The following is an 18,927-nucleotide window of genomic DNA, read 5'->3' as shown; positions in this document are numbered from 1 at the left end:
ACTCACTGCCCCCCAAATAAACCTACAGTACTGGTCACTCACTGCCCCCCAAATAAATCTACAGTACTGGTCACTCGCTGCCCCCCAAATAAACCTACAATACTGGTCACTCACTGCCCCCCAAATAAACCTACAGTACTGGTCACTCACTGCCCCCCGAATAAACCTACAGTACTGGTCACTCACTCACCCCAAATAAACCTACAATACTGGTCACTCACTGCCCCCCAAATAAACCTACAGTACTGGTCACTCACTGCCCCCCAAATAACCCTACAATAATGGTCACTCACTGACCCCCAAATAAACCTACAATACTGGTCACTCACTGACCCCCCAAATAAACCTACAATACTGGTCACTCACTGCCCCCCCAAATAAACCTACAGTACTGGTCACTCACTGCCCCCCAAATAAACCTACAGTACTGGTCACTCACTGCCCCCCAAATAAACCTACAATACTGGTCACTCACTGCCCCCAAATAAACCTACAGTACTGGTCACTCACTGCCCCCCAAATAAATCTACAGTACTGGTCACTCACTGCCCCCAAATAAACCTACAGTACTGGTCACTCACAGACCCCCCAAATAAATCTACAGTACTGGTCACTCACTGCCCCCCCGAATAAATCTACAGTACTGGTCACTCACTGCCCCCCCCAAAAAAACCTACAGTACTGGTCACTCACTGCCCCCCAAATAAACCTACAATACTGGTCACTCACTGCCCCCCAAATAAACCTACAGTACTGGTCACTCACTGCCCCCCAAATTAACCTACAGTACTGGTCACTCACTGCCCCCCAAATAACCCTACAATAATGGTCACTCACTGACCCCCCAAATAAACCTACAATACTGGTCACTCACTGACCCCCCAAATAAACCTACAATACTGGTCACTCACTGCCCCCCCAAATAAACCTATAGTACTGGTCACTCACTGCCCCCCAAATAAACCTACAGTACTGGTCACTCACTGCCCCCCAAATAAACCTACAATACTGGTCACTCACTGCCCCCCAAATAAACCTACAGTACTGGTCACTCACTGCCCCCCAAATAAACCTACAGTACTGGTCACTCACTGCCCCCCAAATAACCCTACAATACTGGTCACTCACTGACCCCCCAAATAAACCTACAATACTGGTCACTCACTGCCCCCCAAATAAACCTACAGTACTGGTCACTCACTGCCCCCCAAATAAACCTACAGTACTGGTCACTCACTGCCCCCAAAATAAACCTAACATACTGGTCACTCACTGCCCCCCAAATAAACCTACAGTACTGGTCACTCACTGCCCCCCAAATAAACCTACAGTACTGGTCACTCACTGCCCCCCAAATAAACCTACAGTACTGGTCACTCACTGCCCCCCAAATAAATCTACAGTACTGGTCACTCGCTGCCCCCCAAATAAACCTACAATACTGGTCACTCACTGCCCCCCAAATAAACCTACAGTACTGGTCACTCACTGCCCCCCGAATAAACCTACAGTACTGGTCACTCACTCACCCCAAATAAACCTACAATACTGGTCACTCACTGCCCCCCAAAGCCTACAATACCCATCTATCACTTCTGAACCCTCAAGTCTTTGATTGTCTGCCAGTCACTGACTCCCAGCCCCCCAACACTTATATGTAGGCTTACCATACTATTCCTTTAAACTGGGTCACTCATGAAATACACTATATATATATATCTATTATATATACATACATGTGGCTGACCACTAGATCTATGTAACACCTTTTCACTGATGACTCTGAGAGGCGACTCTCAGTCCTCTCACTGGTCAATGTCTTGACGTAAAACACCTACCACACTATACCTACAGTATTTCCCCCAGGGCTCGTTATAGGGTAACTGGGAGCTATTAAGTTCTCTCTTATTGCTAATGAGATAATCTGGGTTTTATGTAGCATGTTCCACACTCTTCTTCTTTAAATGACCAAAATAGTGTTAAAAGCTGAATAGCTGATTATCTAATGTTTTACTTTTATGTGATGAGGTAAATGTGACAGACTATTGCTGATTGAGGATGAATTGACAAATTGATTGTGTTCCAGAAAAGGTAAAGATAAAGAACCCATTCACTGCTGCTGTGCCCTAGCGCTGGTGGGGCAAATAACACTGGGCAGGTGGGGGCAGAGAGAGTTAGATTTGGGTGGGGTGTCCAAACTGAAATCCAAATTGCAGTGGCTGAATAAAACATTTGTGGGCTACATGCAAAAGCAGCCAGTATTTACCCTGCACAGAAACCACGTAACCCACCCAAATCTAACTCTCTCTCAGGTCAGGTCAGGGTGATCAGGAGAGGTGAAAACTGAGATAAAATAAAGGAGATTATGAACAGTCTGTCCGAGATAATGGAGATGTTGTAGAATATGTCATCTTGTGTACAAAGTAAAAACTTTTCTGCCAATCCAGGCTGAGACGGCAAGAAGAATAATGAGCAGCTTGTGTACTGGTTCCACTCACAGTAGGTCCATAGGAGACCATGAGCTGGGGTAACAGCTAATAATGCAATAGTTCATCATGAAACTGACCAGAAGAAAACACAACTTTCTAGTGGGAATAACTAGAAGGGAGGAAAACTCTGACCCAGCCACCATGGAGGATGAAGTGATAAACTCTGCCAACATACTATGAGAAATAAAATCTCACAGTGAGAGATGAAGAGCGGTCCTCAGGATTCTGCACATAGTGCATCCTGTAATCCATATTATGCAGGAGGAGGACAAGGAGAGCAATATACTTCCATTATTGATATTGTATAAGACATGGAAGGAATAACAAGAGCCGCTACATGTGTCTTGTACCCTGTTACTGATGGAAGAACAATTATGAGGATAGTATTAAAATAAGAGCAATGTCTTAGAATACATGGACCTCCAACCAGGGATCAGAATACATGGACCTCCAACAAGGGATCAGAATACATGGACATCCAACAAGAGATCAGAAAGAATGGACCTCCAACAAGGAAAAAGTACACATGGACCTCCAACCAGGAATCAGAATATGTGGACCTCCATCAAGGGATTAGAATGTGTGGACCTCCAACCAGGGATCAGAATGCATGGACCTACAACAAGGAATCAGTATACATGGACCTCCAACCAGGGATTAGAATACATGGACCTCCAACAAGGGATCTGAATACTTTGACCTCTAATAATGAATCAGATTAAATTAACCCACAACATGGCATCAGAATGCGTGGACCTCCAACAAAGTATCAGAATACATGGACCTCCAACCAGCGATCAGAATACATGGACCTTCAACAAGAAAGTAGAATGCATGGACCGCCAACAAGAAAGTAGAATGCATGGACCTCCAACCAGGGATCAGAATACATGGACCTCCAACAAGGGACCAGAATACATGGACCTCCAACAAGAGATCAGAAAGAATGGACCTCCAACAAGAAAAAAGTATGCATGGACCTCCAACCAGGAATCAGAATGCCTGGACCTCCAATAAGGAATCAGTATACATGGACCTCCAACCAGGAATCAGAATATGTGGACCTCCATCAAGGGATTAGAATGTGTGGACCTCCAACCAGGGATCAGAATGCATGGACCTACAACAAGGAATCAGTATACATGGACCTCGAACCAGGGATTAGAATACATGGACCTCCATCAAGGGATCTGAATACTTTGACCTCTAATAATGAATCAGATTAAATTAACCCGCAACATGGCATCAGAATGCGTGGACCTCCAACAAAGTATCAGAATACATGGACCTCCAACCAGCGATCAGAATACATGGACCTTCAACAAGAAAGTAGAATGCATGGACCTCCAACAAGAAAGTAGAATGCATGGACCTCCAACCAGGGATCAGAATACATGGACCTCCAACAAGGGACCAGAATACATGGACCTCCAACAAGAGATCAGAAAGAATGGACCTCCAACAAGAAAAAAGTATGCATGGACCTCCAACCAGGAATCAGAATGCCTGGACCTCCAATAAGGAATCAGTATACATGGACCTCCAACCAGGAATCAGAATATGTGGACCTCCATCAAGGGATTAGAATGTGTGGACCTCCAACCAGGGATCAGAATGCATGGACCTACAACAAGGAATCAGTATACATGGACCTCCAACCAGGGATTAGAATACATGGACCTCCAACAAGGGATCTGAATACTTTGACCTCTAATAATGAATCAGATTAAATGAACCCGCAACATGGTATCAGAATGCGTGGACCTCCAACAAGGTATCAGAATACATGGACCTCCAACCAGCGATCAGAATACATTGACTTTCAACAAGAAAGTAGAATGCATGGACCTCCAACAAGAAAGCAGAATGCATGGACCTCTAACCAGGGATCAGAATGCATGGACCTCTAACAAGGGATCAGAATGCATAGACCTCCAACAAGGGATCAGAATGCATGGACCTCCAACAAGGGAACGGAATACTTGGACCTCTAATAATAAATCAGATTAAATGAACCCACAACAAGGGATCACAATGTGTGGAACCCCAACAAGGTATCAGAATACATGGACCTCCAACCAGGGGATCAGAATACAGGGACCTTCAACAAGAAAGTACAGTAGAATACATGGACCTCCAACAAGGGATCTGAATACTTGGACCTCTAATAATGCATCAAAATAAATAAACCAGCAGCAAGGTATCAGAATGCGTGGACCTCCAATCAGCAATCAGTATACATGGAATCTTCAACATGAAAGTACAATAGAATACATGGACTTCCAACAAGGGTTCTGAACACTTGGACCTCTAATAATGAATCAGAATAAAAGAACCCACATCAAGGTATCAGAATACATGGACCTCCAACAAGGTATCAGAATACATGGACCTCCAACAAGGTATCAGAATGCATGGACCTCCCACAAGGTATCAGAATACGTGGACCTCCAACAGGGGAGCAGAATGTGTGGACTTCCAACAAGGGATCAGAATGCATGGCCCTCCAACAAGGGATCAGAATGCATGGACCTCCAACAAGGGATCAGAATGCATGGACCTCCAACAATTGGCTGTGAGACAAGGGCCTAAAACATGTATTGACAATACTGTGGCAATGAATTGGATGCCCTTTAGATGGTCAACCACAGACTAAATGGGTAATGGTCTCGACAAGGAAATATAAAAATATTCACCAAATAAGAAATCATATTGCCATGATCAATAGATTAGTAGAAAAAGGGATATTCTTAACCATGTATTGTCTGGTCGGAACTATGTATTGTCTGGTGTAACTAAGTAATTCTTTAAGACTGCACATAACATTTCTCCCAAAATGTATGAGTGAGTCCTAAATGTATCAAATGGGTTCTAAAGACAGAGAACAATGAAAGGCCTGTGTAAAATGTACGTACATGACATTACTCTGCCTACACTCCATCTCACCCACTTGAATGCCCCAATCTGTAACATCCCTGTCTCTCCTCCATAAAATTCTTATTGCGACTTTACAAAGCATTGTGTAACTCTTTGTGACCCTCACCTACAGGCAGGGGCTGGCTGGGCAGGGGGACAGGGTGCCATCTGCCCCGGGGCCAGGGCAATATATGTGTTCCAGGTCCACCTGACTGCATATTCCCTGTGAAAAGCTGCGCTGCTTGCTTAAATCTGCCCCCTAGGCTGAAAGTTGCCAGCCCCTGCCTACAGGTCCTCTAATTGTACAGTCCCATCATACTACTCATTCTTCTGCATTATCCCACATCCCATGTTATTAGTGATTCCTGTGGTCCCAGATAAGCCACAATTCCCACTACGTCTATAGTCCAAGATGACTTACATTATGATTGCAGAAGATGATGTAGGACTGAACTAATTCACTTAAACATCTCATTGAACATGTGAATTCTCCAGCGCATGATGTAGTCTACTAACTCATCCCTGCATAAATTGGGAATATTCATAGACCACCAGGGAGAAGATACAGGGATGCATTCAGAGAGCAGCAAAGGTCATTTATAAACAGCAAAATATAAGGTGCTACTATGCATTATTATGTGTGGCTGCGGTCTGCTGAGCGCAATGTAATCTCTGCCTAGTCTTGCGGGTTGGTAGATTCCAAGGAAAAGGAGACACCTAACAAAGCTTTAGGAGCTCCTCATTCATGACCATAACTAAAGAAAAGTCTGCTCAGTTTAGCTCCAGGCTATCAAAGCGTGAGGGGACACTGGGACTGCCAAAATTACATGACATCACTATTTATGTCTGGTGAGTCTTACATGGTTTGATGGGCACAGAGAGATGTGCGTTGTCCCACTAAAAGCAAAGCGATCATTCCTGACCTCCTGGACCTCTGAGCTGGTGCTTTGGAGGGGAGGTAAAGACATGCACCCTCCCACTAAAGAACAGAAACCCTGTAAATGCACCCTCTTACCACTTTACCTCAGCTAACTTACTCTGTCTGATATCAGGAATATCTTGATCCAATTAAGCCCACTCATTAGCCATTGCCAGCCTTTGTCCACCTTTGGATTCTGCCATTCTGACCCAACAATCTTGCATTACTCCGGAAAATCGGGTGCGGTTGTGCAAAACTAGATGCGTTAAGGTCATAAAACGGCTTTGATGCTACTGATATAGTTTTACACTTCATAAATGACCCTTATTATTGCCAAAAACTCCCTAAATACGCACCTCGTTCTCCTAGTACTTAACACAACTCAGCTTTCTTCTCTTCCTACTCTGTATGACTCGTTTTTAGAAATGATCGATTATACTAGGTGCTTGGAAGCCAAAATGAGACCATAATGGAAATGAATCTCTAAGGTTTCCACCAGAGTTCACCTCTTAGCAGTTTTACCGACCTTGGAAGAACAATAAAATAATCTTGTATATATGTAACCAAAACTAGAGAGACCATCACCCAATCCACATCAGATACCAGTGGAAGTGAGGAGTACCAGTTCAGCAAGTAGCCACCTAAGCGGGTAGATGTGTGGCGATGGCGACAGAGTTTGCTACAAAGATGTTGAATGTGGCATGATGATGTTCTCCTCCACTGAGAGTGCCACCCTCAGTCCTCCATTGGGCTGAGTGGTGGCACCGCACCCTTGAAGCAGGCTGACTCGTAGTGTTTGTTCAGATATGACTTGAGTGCGAAGGTTTTGCTGCAACGTTTGCACTTGTAGTGTTTGAAGGCGGAGTGTGTCTGCATGTGGGCACGGAGGTTGGAGCGGTCGGCGAAGGCTTTGCCGCAGTGGGCACAGCCAAACGGCTTTTCGCCGGTGTGGGACCTCATATGGCCCTGGAGAAGCCATGGTCGGCTGAAGGCTTTCCCACAGGTGTCACACTTGTGCTTGAGGTCGTGGGTGAGTAGATGCATGGCCATGGCCGGCATGGATACATATACCTTGCCACAGGTGGGGCACTTCTTGGCTAGCTTGCTGTCGAGGCTACGATGAGTCTGCTTGTGCCGACTTAGGTTGGAAGACGTGGCATAGCTCTTCCCACACTCACTGCAGCTGTGCCGTTGGATGGAACGACCTCCAGTCAAAACCTTGCGACGAGACCGCCCATCTGTGATGAAGAAGGCATCAACGGAGTAACCTTCACTAACTGCTGTATCCCCATTGATGTAGCCTCCCGTGATCTCTGAGCGGGGGCTGTCAGGGGATTCTGAGTCGGGGGCTCCATATTCACTGTGCACTGCTGTGTAGAGGGTGTCTGGGGAGGGGACTTTGATGGGACTATCGCTATCCCCATCATACACAGAAGGGGCAATATATTCACTGATGTAACCTGAAATAGAGAAGAGACATGTGAGTCATGAGTGCTACACAATCCCCCTGTTATAACAAATGGATATATAGTAACGGGTTCAATACGAAATACCAACGGCCGGGATGCTGGCCATCTGTATATCGACAGCGGCATCCCAGCCACCGTATGCCGGCAGTTGCGTGAGTGCTAGAAAGCCCCTTGCGGGCTTGCTGCACTTGTCATGATGTGGACATGATGGCTCACTGCGCTTGTCACAGGTTCTATTCTCTCTCTATGGGTATCGTGGACACCCGTAGAGGAAGAAAAGCCGGTGGCGCCGGTATTCCAGCGGTGGTATTTCACCATTAGTTGGGATTTTGGCGTTGGCATTGTGACCTGAGGTTCCACCCTCAGATAAAGTACTTAGCCTGGAGTTCAGTGAAGCCCAACAGAAACATAAAGGACAAGGCACCCCAGCAGTGACGGGCAACCAAAAAACACAATGTACCCATGGAGTCCCACTTTTTTACTAATGATACAACTGACAGGACAATGAGACTGGCCTTGTAACTGTGTTCTCTTCCTGTGGTCTTAATTCTAGCCACCCTTAGGAACTGTTTGTCCAGAAGCAGTACATTATAAGATGACCTTAATGTCTCTGATATGCCACAGGTGGAAGTTTGGATGTCATAAGTGTCAATAATTACTGGGATGGAGCCATTATACATCACAATATGTTGTGGATGTGGAGATGCAAGGGACTTGGATATATATGTTACTCTGGTGTAGCCTGACCTGGTCCCAAGTGCTCAGGAACCGGATGGACACTATTGCATTGCCTATGGGACAGATGTAGAAAGTCACTGTAGCCAAGTCACAATTTTGTAAAGGTAGAAATGGGTTACTGGAGTGACTCCCTACTGACATCCACCACCTGTGTAATGGTCTGGGAAAAGGACTAGCCACTTCATCAAAAATAAGAATTTACTCACCGGTAATTCTATTTCTCGTAGTCCGTAGTGGATGCTGGGAACTCCGTAAGGACCATGGGGAATAGACGGGCTCCGCAGGAGACTGGGCACTCTAAAAGAAAGATTAGGTACTATCTGGTGTGCACTGGCTCCTCCCTCTATGCCCTTCCTCCAGACCTCAGTTAAGGAAACTGTGCCCGGAAGAGCTGACACAACAAGGAAAGGATTTGGAATCCAGGGTAAGACTCATACCAGCCACACCAATCACACCGTACAACTTGTGATAACCATACCCAGTTAACAGTATGAACAACAACTGAGCCTCAGTAACAGATGGCTCATAACAATAACCCTTTAGTTAAGCAATAACTATATACATGTATTGCAGAGAGTCCGCACTTGGGACGGGCGCCCAGCATCCACTACGGACTACGAGAAATAGAATTACCGGTGAGTAAATTCTTATTTTCTCTGACGTCCTAGTGGATGCTGGGAACTCCGTAAGGACGATGGGGATTATACCAAAGCTCCCAAACGGGCGGGAGAGTGCGGATGACTCTGCAGCACCGCATGAGCAAACTCAAGGTCCTCCTCAGCCAGGGTATCAAACCTGTAGAACTTAGCAAACGTGTTTGAACCCGACCAAATAGCAGCTCGGCAAAGTTGTACAGCTGAGACCCCTCGGGCAGCCGCACAAGAAGAGCCCACCTTCCTTGTGGAATGGGCTTTCACCGATTTTTAATGCGGCAATCAAGCCGCAGAGTGAACCAGCTGAATCGTGCTAAAGATCCAGCGAACAATAGTCTGCTTCGAAGCAGGAGCGCCAACCTTGTTGGCTGCATACAGAATAAACAGCGAGTCAGACTTTCTGACTCCCGCCGTTCTGGAAATATAAATTTTCAAAGCCCGGACTACGTCCAGCAACTTGGAATCCTCCAAGTCCCTAGTAGCCGCAGGCACCACAGTAGGCTGGTTCAAATGAAACAATGATACCACCCTAGGAAGAAATTGGGGACGAGTCCTCAATTCTGCCCTGTCCATATGGAAGATCAGATAAGGGTTTTTACATGACAAAACCGCCAATACTGACAAACGCCTAGCCGAAGCTAAGGCCAATAGCATGACCACTTTCCACGTGAGATATTTTAGCTCCATGGTCTTAAGTGGCTCAAACCAGTGGGATTTCAGGAAATCCAACACAACGTTAAGATCCCAAGGTGCCACCGGTGGCACAAAAGGAGGCTGAATATGCAGCACCCCCGGAACAACGTCTGAACTTCAGGCAGTGAAGCCAGTTCATTTTTAGAGAAAATGTATAGGGCCGAAATCTTGACCTTTACGCCGGATCCTAATTTTAGGCCCATAGTCACTCCTGACCGTAGGAAGTGCAGGAATCGACCCCGCTGGAATTCCTCTGTAGGGCCTTCCCGGCCTCACACCAAGCAACCTATTTTCGCCATATACAGTGAAAAAGTCTTGCTGTCACGTCTTTCCTAGCCTTTATCAGCGTAGGAATAACTGCATCCGGAATGCCCTTTTCCGCTAGGATCCGGCGTTCAACCGCCATGCCGTCAAATGCAGCCGCGGTAAGTCTTGGAACAGACAAGGCCCCTGTTGCAACATGTCCTGTCTGAGAAGCAGAAGCCCTGAGTCCTCAGAGAGCATTTCCTGCAGCTCCGGGTACCGAGTCCTTCTTGGCCAATTCGGAGCAAAGAATATTGTTTTCACTCCTCCTTTTATTACAATTCTCAGCCCTTGGGTATGAGAGGAAGAGGAGGGAATACATAGACCGACTGGAACACCCACGGTGTTACTAGTGCGACCACAGCTATCACCTGAGGGTCCCTTGACCCGGCGTAAAACCTTATTTAGCTTTTTATTGAGGTGGGACGCCATCTAGTCCACCTTAGGCAGTTCCCATCAATTTGCAAACTGCGTGAAGACTTCCTGATGAAGTCCCCACTTTCCCGGGTGGAGGTCGTGCCTGCTGAGGAAGTCTGCTTCCCAGTTGTCCACTCCCGGAATGAACACTGCTGACAGTGTGCTTACTTGATTTTCCGCCCAGCGAAGAATTCTGGTGGCTTCTACCCTCGCCACCCTGCTCCTTGTGCCACCTTGGCGGTTCACATGAACCCCTGCGGTCTGACTGGATCAGAACCGGTTGGTCGCGAAGCAGGATCTCCGCTTGACTTAGGGCGTTGTATATGGCCCTTAGTTCCAGGATATTGGCGTGAAGGCAAGTCTGTTGACTTGACCACAGACCTTGGAAATTTCTTCCCTGTGTAACTGCCCCCGCCCCTCGGAGGCTTGCATCCGTGGTCACCAGGATCCAGTCCTGAATGCCGAATCTGCGGCCCTCGAGAAGGTGAGCCCTCTGCAGCCACGACAGGAGAGACACCCTGGCCCTGGGGGATAGGGTGATTAACCGATGCCTCTGAAGAGGTGATCCGGACCACTTGTCCAGTAAGTCCCATTGGAAGGTCCTCGCATGGAACCTGCCGAAGGGAATGGCCTCGTATGATGCCACCATCCTTCCCAGGACTCGAGTGCAGTGATGCACTGACACCTGTTTTGGTTTTAATAGATTTGTGACCAGTGTCATGAGCTCCTGAGCTCTCTCTATCGGGAGATAAACCCTTTTCTGGTCTGTGTCTAGGATTGTGCCTAGGAGAGGCAGATGAGCTGTAGGAACCAACTGCGACTTTGGAATATATAGAATCCAGCCGTGTTGCCGTTACACTTCCAGAGAAAGTGATACGCTGTTCAGCAACTGCTCTCTTGATCTCGCTTTTATGAGGAGATCGTCCCAGTACGTGATAATAGTGACACCTTGCTTCCGCAGGAGCACAATCATATCCGCCATTACCATGGTGAATATTCTAGGGGCCGTGGAGAGACCAAACGGCAACATCTGAAATTGGTAATGACAATCCCGTACCGCAATTCTGAGGTACGCCTAATGAGGTGGATAAATGGGGACCTGAAGGTATGCATCCCTTATGTCCCGATTCACAATAAAGTCTCCCCCTTTTTAGGCTTGCACTGACCGCTCTTAGCGATTCCATCTTGAACTTGAACCTTCTCAGGTATATGTTCAGGGATTTTTAATTCAATATGGGTCTGACCGAACCGTCTGGTTTCGGGATTACAACATGGTCGAATAATAACACCCTCTTGTTGAAGGAGGGGACCCTTGACCACCACCTGTTAAAGATACAATTTGTGAATTGCAGTTAACACTGGCTCCCTCTCTTGGGGGGAAGCCCGCAGGGCCGTCGGTGAGGGGGCATCTTCTCACAGTCCAGCTTGTATCCCTGAGACACAATATCTATTGCCCAGGGATCGAACAGGGAGTGAACCCACTTGTGGCTGAATTTACGAAGGCGTGTCCCCACCGGGCCTAGCTCCGCCTATGGAGCCCCAGCGACATTGGTGGATTTTTGTAGGGCCCGGGGAGGACTTCTGTTCCTGGGAACTAGCTGCCCGGCTCTGACAAGAAGGGACGCACCTCAGACTTTCTTGTTTCTTTATTCGAAAGGCTGCATTTAATAATGTCGTGCTTTCTTAGGCTGTGCAGGAATATAAGGCAAACTAGCAGAATTACCAGCTATAGCTGTGGAGACCAGGCCAGAGAACCCTTCTCCACACAATCCTCAGCCTTCCATGTGCCTCTTAAGTCGGCATCATCTGTCCAATGCATATTCTACAGGACACGTCAAGCAGAGATCGACATAGCTTTGACTCTAGGACCCAGTATACTCATGTCTCTTTGGGCATGCTTTATAACTATATATCTATCACTTAAGACAGTATCTTTAATATATTTATATTACATACTAGGGTCTCATCTCTGCTGATAAGGTACCTGTCCATGCTGCCACAGCGCTATAAACCCATGCCGACACAATCGCCGGTCTGGTAAGTATACTAGAATGTGCACACTATCTGCAGGATCCCTGAGAATAGCTAGTGCAAACAGGACACCCTAGGGGAAGATTCTCAACACATCCTGGCCCTAGTGGGGAAAGGATACAGCCTGAGAATTTCTTGTGGGAAGCTGCAGTCTCTTGTCTGGAGATTCCCGCTCTTTTTCCTCATGAGAGGAGGGAAATTTACCTCAGCATTCTTCCACTTAAACATGTGTACTCTCGTGTCAGGGACAGATGAGTCATCAGTGATATGCAAATCATCTTTATTACAATAATCAAATATTGAATACCTTATAGCCATCTTGGCTGTAACTTTGCATTATCGTAGTCGACACTGGAGTCAGACTCCGTGTCGATATCAGTGTCTATTATTTTGGATAGTGAGCATTGTGAGACTCTGAAGGTCTCTGTGACATAGGGACAGACATGGGTAGATTTCCTGTCTGTTCTCTAATCTTTTGTGCAATAAATTCACCTTAGCACTTACACATATCCAAACAGGTGTCGGCGTTGTCGACGGAGACACCCTCTCACACACATATCCGCTCTATCACCTCCTTAGAGGAGCCTTTTACCTCAGACATGTCGACACACGCGTACCGACACACCACACACACAGGGGATGCTCTATTTGAGGACAGTTCCCCCACAAGGCCCTTTGGAGAGACAGAGAGAGAGTATGCCAGCACACACCCCAGCGCTATATAACCCAGGGATTACACTACAACTCAGTGTTTACCCAGAAGCTGCTGTATATACAAATTTTGCACCTAAATTTATGTGCCCCCCCCCCCCTCTCTTTTCACCCATTGTGTACCAGGATACTGCAGGGGAGAGCCTGGGGAGCTTCCTTCCAGCGGAGCTGTGAAGAGAAAATGGCGCTGGTGTGCAGAGAAAGTAGGCCCGGCCCCCTCAGCGGTGGGCTTCTGTCCTGTTTCTGACTAAAAATGGCGGGGGTTTTACACATATACAGTTTTCCAGACTGTATTATGTGTATATATTGCCAAAAGGTATTCTTATTGCTGCCCAGGGCGCGCCCCCCCCCCCCCCCCTCCCCAGCGCCCTGCACCCATCAGTGACCGGAGTGTGTGGTGTGCAGTGGGAGCAATGGCGCACAGCTGCAGTGCTGTGTGCTACCTTAATGAAGACTGGAGTCTTCTGCCGCCGATTTCATCTCCTTCTCTTCTGTCTTCTGGCTCTGCAAGGGGGACGGCGGCGCGGCTCCGGGAACAGACGATCGAGGTCAGGCCCTGTGTTCGAACCCTCTGGAGCTAATGGTGTCCAGTAGCCTAAGAAGCACAAGCTAGCTGCACGCAGGTAGGTTCGCTTCTCTCCCCTCAGTCCCACGTAGCAGTGAGTCTGTTGCCAGCAGATCTCACTGAAAATTAAAAACCTAACAAATACTTTCTTTCTAGCAAGCTCAGGAGAGCCCACTAGGAGCACCCAGCTCTGGCCGGGCACAGATTCTAACTGAGGTCTGGAGGAGGGGCATAGAGGGAGGAGCCAGTGCACACCAGCTAGTACCTAATCTTTCTTTTAGAGTGCCCAGTCTCCTGCAGAGCCCGTCTATTCCCCATGGTCCTTACGGAGTTCCCAGCATCCACTAGGACGTCAGAGAAACAGTCATTGAGAATAAACTGCGAAGGGAGGAGGACAGACTGACAGACACTGCAACACCTGGAGGAGAGATGTCTCTGACTGTCTCTGTCATTGTATAAAGTGACCTGAGAGGGGAGGAGGACAGACTGACAGACACTGCAACACCTGGAGGAGAGACGTCTCTGACTGTCTCTGTCATTGTATAACGTGACCTGAGAGGGGAGGAGGACAGACTGACAGACACTGCAACACCTGGAGGAGAGATGTCTCTGACTGTCTCTGTCATTGTATAACGTGACCTGAGAGGGGAGGAGGACAGACTGACAGACACTGCAACACCTGGAGGAGAGATGTCTCTGACTGTCTCTGTCATTGTATAAAGTTACCTGAGAGGGGAGGAGGACAGACTGACAGACACTGCAACACCTGGAGGAGAGATGTCTCTGACTGTCTCTGTCATTGTATAACGTGATCTGAGAGGGGAGGAGGACAGACTGACAGACACTGCAACACCTGGAGGAGAGATGTCTCTGACTGTCTCTGTCATTGTATAACGTGACCTGAGAGGGGAGGAGGACAGACTGACAGATACTGCAACACCTGGAGGAGAGATGTCTCTGACTGTCTCTGTCATTGTATAACGTGACCTGGGAGAGGAGGAGGACAGACTGACAGACACTGCAACACCTGGAGGAGAGATGTCTCTGACTGTCTCTGTCATTGTATAAAGTGACCTGAGAGGGGAGGAGGACAGACTGACAGACACTGCAACACCTGGAGGAGAGACGTCTCTGACTGTCTCTGTCATTGTATAACGTGACCTGAGAGGGGAGGAGGACAGACTGACAGATACTGCAACACCTGGAGGAGAGATGTCTCTGACTGTCTCTGTCATTGTATAAAGTGACCTGAGAGGGGAGGAGGACAGACTGACAGACACTGCAACACCTGGAGGAGAGACGTCTCTGACTGTGTCTATCATTGTATAACGTGACCTGAGAGGGGAGGAGAACAGACTGACAGACACTGCAACACCTGGAGGAGAGATGTCTCTGACTGTCTCTGTCATTGTATAACGTGACCTGAGAGGGGAGGAGGACAGACTGACAGATACTGCAACAGCTGGAGGAGAGATGTCTCTGACTGTCTCTGTCATTGTATAACGTGACCTGAGAGGGGAGGAGGACAGACTGACAGATACTGCAACACCTGGAGGAGAGATGTCTCTGTCATTGTATAACGTGACCTGAGAGGGGAGGAGGACAGACTGACAGATACTGCAACACCTGGAGGAGAGACGTCTCTGACTGTCTCTGTCATTGTATAACGTGTCCTGAGAGGGGAGGAGGACAGACTGACAGATACTGCAACACCTGGAGGAGAGATGTCTCTGACTGTCTCTATCATTGTATAACGTGACCTGAGAGGGGAGGAGGACAGACTGACAGATACTGCAACACCTGGAGGAGAGATGTCTCTGTCATTGTATAACGTGACCTGAGAGGGGAGGAGGACAGACTGACAGATACTGCAACACCTGGAGGAGAGACGTCTCTGACTGTCTCTGTCATTGTATAACGTGTCCTGAGAGGGGAGGAGGACAGACTGACAGACACTGCAACACCTGGAGGAGAGACGTCTCTGACTGTCTCTGTCATTGTATAACGTGACCTGAGAGGGGAGGAGGACAGACTGACAGACACTGCAACACCTGGAGGAGAGATGTCTCTGACTGTCTCTGTCATTGTATAACGTGACCTGAGAGGGGAGGAGGACAGACTGACAGATACTGCAACACCTGGAGGAGAGACGTCTCTGACTGTCTCTGTCATTGTATAACGTGACCTGAGAGGGGAGGAGGACAGACTGACAGACACTGCAACACCTGGAGGAGAGATGTCTCTGACTGTCTCTGTCATTGTATAACGTGACCTGAGAGGGGAGGAGGACAGACTGACAGACACTGCAACACCTGGAGGAGAGATGTCTCTGACTGACTGTCTCTGTCATTGTATAACGTGACCTGAGAGGGGAGGAGGACAGACTGACAGACACTGCAACACCTGGAGGAGAGACGTCTCTGACTGTCTCTGTCATTGTATAAAGTGACCTGAGAGGGGAGGAGGACAGACTGACAGACACTGCAACACCTGGAGGAGAGATGTCTCTGACTGACTGTCTCTGTCATTGTATAACGTGACCTGAGAGGGGAGGAGGACAGACTGACAGATACTGCAACACCTGGAGGAGAGACGTCTCTGACTGTCTCTGTCATTGTATAAAGTGACCTGAGAGGGGAGGAGGACAGACTGACAGACACTGCAACACCTGGAGGAGAGATGTCTCTGACTGACTGTCTCTGTCATTGTATAACGTGACCTGAGAGGGGAGGAGGACAGACTGACAGACACTGCAACACCTGGAGGAGAGATGTCTCTGACTGTCTCTGTCATTGTATAACGTGACCTGAGAGAGGAGGAGGACAGACTGACAGACACTGCAACACCTGGAGGACAGATGTCTCTGACTGTCTCTATCATTGTATAACGTGACCTGAAAGGGGAGGAGGACAGACTGACAGACACTGCAACACCTGGAGGAGAGATGTCTCTGACTGTCTCTATCATTGTATAACGTGACCTGAAATGGGAGGAGGACAGACTGACAGACACTGCAACACCTGGAGGAGAGATGTCTCTGACTGTCTCTATCATTGTATAACGTGACCTGAGAGGGGAGGAGGACAGACTGACAGATACTGCAACACCTGGAGGAGAGACGTCTCTGACTGTCTCTGTCATTGTATAAAGTGACCTGAGAGGGGAGGAGGACAGACTGACAGACACTGCAACACCTGGAGGAGAGATGTCTCTGACTGACTGTCTCTGTCATTGTATAAAGTGACCTGAGAGGGGAGGAGGACAGACTGACAGACACTGCAACTCCTGGAGGAGAGATGTCTCTGACTGTCTCTGTCATTGTATAACATGACCTGAGAGGGGAGGAGGACAGACTGACAGACACTGCAACACCTGGAGGAGAGATGTCTCTGACTGACTGTCTCTGTCATTGTATAACGTGACCTGAGAGGGGAGGAGGACAGACTGACAGACACTGCAACACCTGGAGGAGAGATGTCTCTGACTGTCTCTATCATTGTATAAAGTGACCTGAGAGGGGAGGAGGACAGACTGACAGACACTGCTACACCTGGAGGAGAGATGTCTCTGACTGTCTCTGTCATTGTATAACGTGACCTGAGAGGGGAGGGGGACAGACTGACAGACACTGCAACACCTGGAGGAGAGATGTCTCTGACTGTCTCTGTCATTGTATAACGTGACCTGAGAGGGGAGGAGGACAGACTGACAGACACTGCAACACCTGGAGGAGAGATGTCTCTGACTGTCTCTGTCATTGTATAACGTGACCTGAGAGGGGAGGAGGACAGACTGACAGACACTGCAACACCTGGAGGAGAGATGTCTCTGACTGTCTCTATCATTGTATAACGTGACCTGAGAGGGGAGGAGGACAGACTGACAGACACTGCAACACCTGGAGGAGAGATGTCTCTGACTGACTGTCTCTATCATTGTATAACGTGACCTGAGAGGGGAGGAGGATAGACTGACAGACACTGCAACACATGGAGGAGAGACGTCTCTGACTGACTGTCTCTATCATTGTATAACGTGACCTGAGAGGGGAGGAGGACAGACTGACAGACACTGCAACACCTGGAGGAGAGACGTCTCTGACTGTCTCTGTCATTGTATAACGTGACCTGAGAGGGGAGGAGGACAGACTGACAGATACTGCAACACCTGGAGGAGAGATGTCTCTGACTGTCTCTGTCATTGTATAACGTGACCTGAGAGGGGAGGAGGACAGACTGACAGACACTGCAACACCTGGAGGAGAGATGTCTCTGACTGACTGTCTCTGTCATTGTATAACGTGACCTGAGAGGGGAGGAGGACAGACTGACAGACACTGCAACACCTGGAGGAGAGATATCTCTGACTGTCTCTGTCATTGTATAACGTGACCTGAGAGGGGAGGAGGACAGACTGACAGACACTGCAACACCTGGAGGAGAGATGTCTCTGACTGTCTCTGTCATTGTATAACGTGACCTGAGAGGGGAGGAGGACAGACTGACAGACACTGCAACACCTGGAGGAGAGATGTCTCTGACTGTCTCTGTCATTGTATAACGTGACCTGAGAGGGGAGGAGGACAGACTGACAGACACTGCAACACCTGGAGGAGAGATGTCTCTGACTGTCTCTGTCATTGTATAACGTGACCTGAGAGGGGAGGAGGACAGACTGACAGACACTGCAACACCTGGGGGAGAGATGTCTCTGACTGTCTCTGTCATTGTATAACGTGACCTGAGAGGGGAGGAGGACAGACTGACAGACACTGCAACACCTGGAGGAGAGATGTCTCTGACTGTCTCTGTCATTGTATAACGTGACCTGAGAGGTGAGGAGGACAGACTGACAGATACTGCAACACCTGGAGGAGAGATGTCTCTGACTGTCTCTGTCATTGTATAAAGTGACCTGAGAGGGGAGGAGGACAGACTGACAGACACTGCAACACCTGGAGGAGAGACGTCTCTGACTGTCTCTGTCATTGTATAACGTGACCTGAGAGGGGAGGAGGACAGAC

General features: G+C 48.2%; 1 protein-coding gene across 1 annotated transcript in view; it reads right to left on the bottom strand.

The window, feature by feature from the left end:
- Positions 1-704: 704 nt before the first annotated feature.
- Positions 705-18,927, bottom strand: part of SCRT1 (scratch family transcriptional repressor 1) — a 122,114-nt gene continuing 103,891 nt past the window's right edge. Inside the window, exon 2 of the mRNA XM_063921076.1 lies at positions 705-7,784. Coding sequence (XP_063777146.1) covers positions 7,060-7,784 — 725 coding nt within the window. The 3' untranslated portion in view covers positions 705-7,059. The remainder of the gene's footprint in view (positions 7,785-18,927) is intronic.

This window comes from Pseudophryne corroboree, chromosome 5 (assembly GCF_028390025.1).
Source record: "Pseudophryne corroboree isolate aPseCor3 chromosome 5, aPseCor3.hap2, whole genome shotgun sequence".
Lineage (NCBI taxonomy): Eukaryota > Metazoa > Chordata > Amphibia > Anura > Myobatrachidae > Pseudophryne > Pseudophryne corroboree.
Note: the sequence above shows the minus strand (reverse complement) of the source record. Positions and strands in the feature narration are given on the sequence as shown.